This window comes from Penaeus japonicus, unplaced genomic scaffold, assembly GCF_977035675.1.
Source record: "Penaeus japonicus unplaced genomic scaffold, GWHDUDI00000001_assembly GWHDUDI00000016, whole genome shotgun sequence".
NCBI lineage: Eukaryota > Metazoa > Arthropoda > Malacostraca > Decapoda > Penaeidae > Penaeus > Penaeus japonicus.
In genome coordinates this window covers 29,661,572-29,664,071 of record NW_028234418.1, presented here as the reverse complement: position 1 = coordinate 29,664,071, position 2,500 = coordinate 29,661,572, and the positions used below count along the sequence as shown (strand labels likewise).

At 50.9% G+C, this 2,500-nt stretch overlaps 2 protein-coding genes across 4 annotated transcripts in view; one reads left to right on the top strand and one right to left on the bottom strand.

The window, feature by feature from the left end:
* Positions 1-372, top strand: part of LOC122243053 (uncharacterized protein F13E9.13, mitochondrial) — a 6,973-nt gene extending 6,601 nt beyond the window's left edge. For all 3 annotated transcript variants that reach the window (XM_043000516.2, XM_086545440.1, XM_043000517.2), the window contains exon 8: positions 204-372. In XM_043000516.2, coding sequence (XP_042856450.2) covers positions 204-276 — 73 coding nt within the window. In that variant the 3' untranslated portion in view covers positions 277-372. The remainder of the gene's footprint in view (positions 1-203) is intronic.
* Positions 373-576: 204 nt separating this feature from the next.
* The window catches only part of LOC147470252 (uncharacterized), a 2,546-nt gene continuing 622 nt past the window's right edge, over positions 577-2,500 (bottom strand). Inside the window, exon 1 of the mRNA XM_086545439.1 lies at positions 577-2,500. This exon is cut by the window's right edge and continues 622 nt beyond it. Within this exon, the coding sequence (XP_086401565.1) occupies positions 1,704-2,500 (797 nt within the window). The 3' untranslated portion in view covers positions 577-1,703.

Here is a 2,500-nt window from a genome sequence, read left to right as displayed (position 1 = left end):
TAGATATTTCATATTATCTGTTTGTAAAATACTGTCCTTTTTACTTGATTCATTAATATTATTTGACACTTATGTAAATGTATATCTTAAAGATAAAATGATAAAGGAAAATTGCTGCTTAATGTAGAATGTATATGCATTTCATAATGAAGTTTACACATTCATTAGTATTATATTAACAAATTGTTTTTTTATCCTCATAGCTGGATGGGAGACCTTGAATATGAAAGAATTGAATCATTTACAACATTGGTTCGGAACCTGAGAAAAGACTGACATGGAAGGATCTTATTGCAGGAATTGTAGGTTCTTCTAGGATGCATTTATAGCAAATATATAAATGTGTATATATATATATATATATATATATATATATATATATATATATATATATATATTGTTACGCCGGCCGCCTCGTCTATCTGCCACCAACACGAGGCAGGCTAGGCAGACGGCGTGATAACCACAGGGTCGTGAACACAGAACAGCTCCAAGAGGCACCGAACACCACAGCGTCCCAGAACACCACGAGGGGCCACACCACGTGGCAAGGCAGGGCACGAAATAAACACACAATAACCGTCTTTCCTTTATTTACACTAGTTATTTACCCGTACACTTTTCTATAGGCACCATACAGGGGGAAAAGCAGCACATCACACTGCACAATACAGCTTATAACAGGGCAACACAGAGTATATCAGGTCACAAGGGTCACACGCGAGGTCTTCCCAGGGGCAGCAGCTAACTGCGTCTGTCCTGGCCTCGCTCCTTCCGCGCCGCTTGCCCAGACATTACGTCATGTTTGTCCAGCTTACATCATTTTATTAGGAACACATGTTTCGCACAGAGACAAATACCCACTGGCGTAGCACTATCCCCCCCTATCAAGCAGACGACCCGTCTGCTCTGACATGCCTAAACATGAAATAAACAACAGAAAACATAAAGAAATTAATTCCTCAAAAACAAATAAAATTCTTTCAAAACAAAAGAAAACGTAATGGTAATCAGGTCTCAGAAACAACATAAAAATCTTTCATCCAGCCCGGCTTTCTTCGCTCTTGCCGGGGTTGCCGCAGTGGTGTGGGCAGCGGTTCTGTCGCATCGCCCTCACCGTCCAAATGCTTGTCCTCATCTTGGTCAGCATCTGTCACGTCCTCATCCTTGGCTCCAACAAGACTCCACCCGACTGCTATTCCGTCAGCCAGCTGCAGGTTTTCAATGGGCTCCACCATGCTTTCCACTCCATGCATCTCCATCGACAGTTGACACCGGATCCTAGACTCTGTCCTGGGGGCAAGGTGCAGTCGCTCAGCCGTAACTACCTCTGCACAGCCAACCTTCGGAAGCAAGGACACATCATCACCGTGCATCCTCACCAGCTTCCGTCCAAGGTCGACACACGCCTTACTCTGCGTCAGGTAGTCAAGGCCCAGCAAGCATGGCTCGTCCGATCAGCGACATACATCAGCAGCCGCTGCACCGCGCTGCCCACGCCGATACGAGCCTCCACTTGCCCCTTGAGCTGCACACAATGCCCCATGACACCACACAGTCTCTGTGGTGCGTCGGGAAGTCGCGTTGTGGCCAAACATATCAGGCCGCACTAGGGTCTTCTCAGCCCCAGTGTCCACTGTCAGGCAGCATGGGTTCCCATCTACTGAGCCCTCCACCTGCATCGAGCTGGTTGTTGACGGCAGCTACTCAAGTCGGGGTCCAGGAACCGAGGACGGCTGGGTTTCGGCCCTCTTCTCCAGCCTGTCCGAGTTTTCCGCATGTACCACTTCCTTAGCCTTAGGACAGGCACTGCGTCTGTGCCCTTCTTCGCCACAGCCCCAACACAAGCCGTGGAATCTGTATGGGCTCACCCTCCTCGACACTGCCTTCATTTTCACTTTCCGGCCCCAGAGATCACGACGGTTCTGGGCGGCCGGCTCTAGGCCACTGGTTCCCTTCAGGAAGGCCTCGAACTCCAAGGCCCTCGCCAGCGCCACCTGCAGGTCCTCCGGGTGTGCCTGCTTGACGTAGATTTGCAGCTGCTGGTCCTGCAAAGCGTCGACAAAGAAATCGCGGGCCAGTACCACGATCATCTCTTCTGCAGCCGTAGGGTACGACCTCCTTACCAGCGCCTCCACGTCCTGCGCCAGCTGGGATAGGGTCTCTCCACGCTCACGAGTCCGCTTTTTCAAGCGGGCCCGATATACCTCGGCCTGGTGTTGATGGCCGAAACGGCGTTTTAAAGCCTCCGCCACGCTGGTGTAAGAGGCGTGTTGAGGTGGCGGCAGATGGCTCAACACTTCCACCGCGGGACCCCGTAGCGCTGTTACCAGCTGCAGTGCCTTTTCTTCTTGGCTCCAGCCCTGGGCAGAAGCCAGCATTTCAAATTGGGCGACATATGCCTCCCAGGCCACCTTCCCGTCGTATTCCGCCAGTTTACGCCTCACAGAATGTCTGGAGGCCGAGGGGCTGCGGGGTGGAGAACGCGTGCCGTGAACTA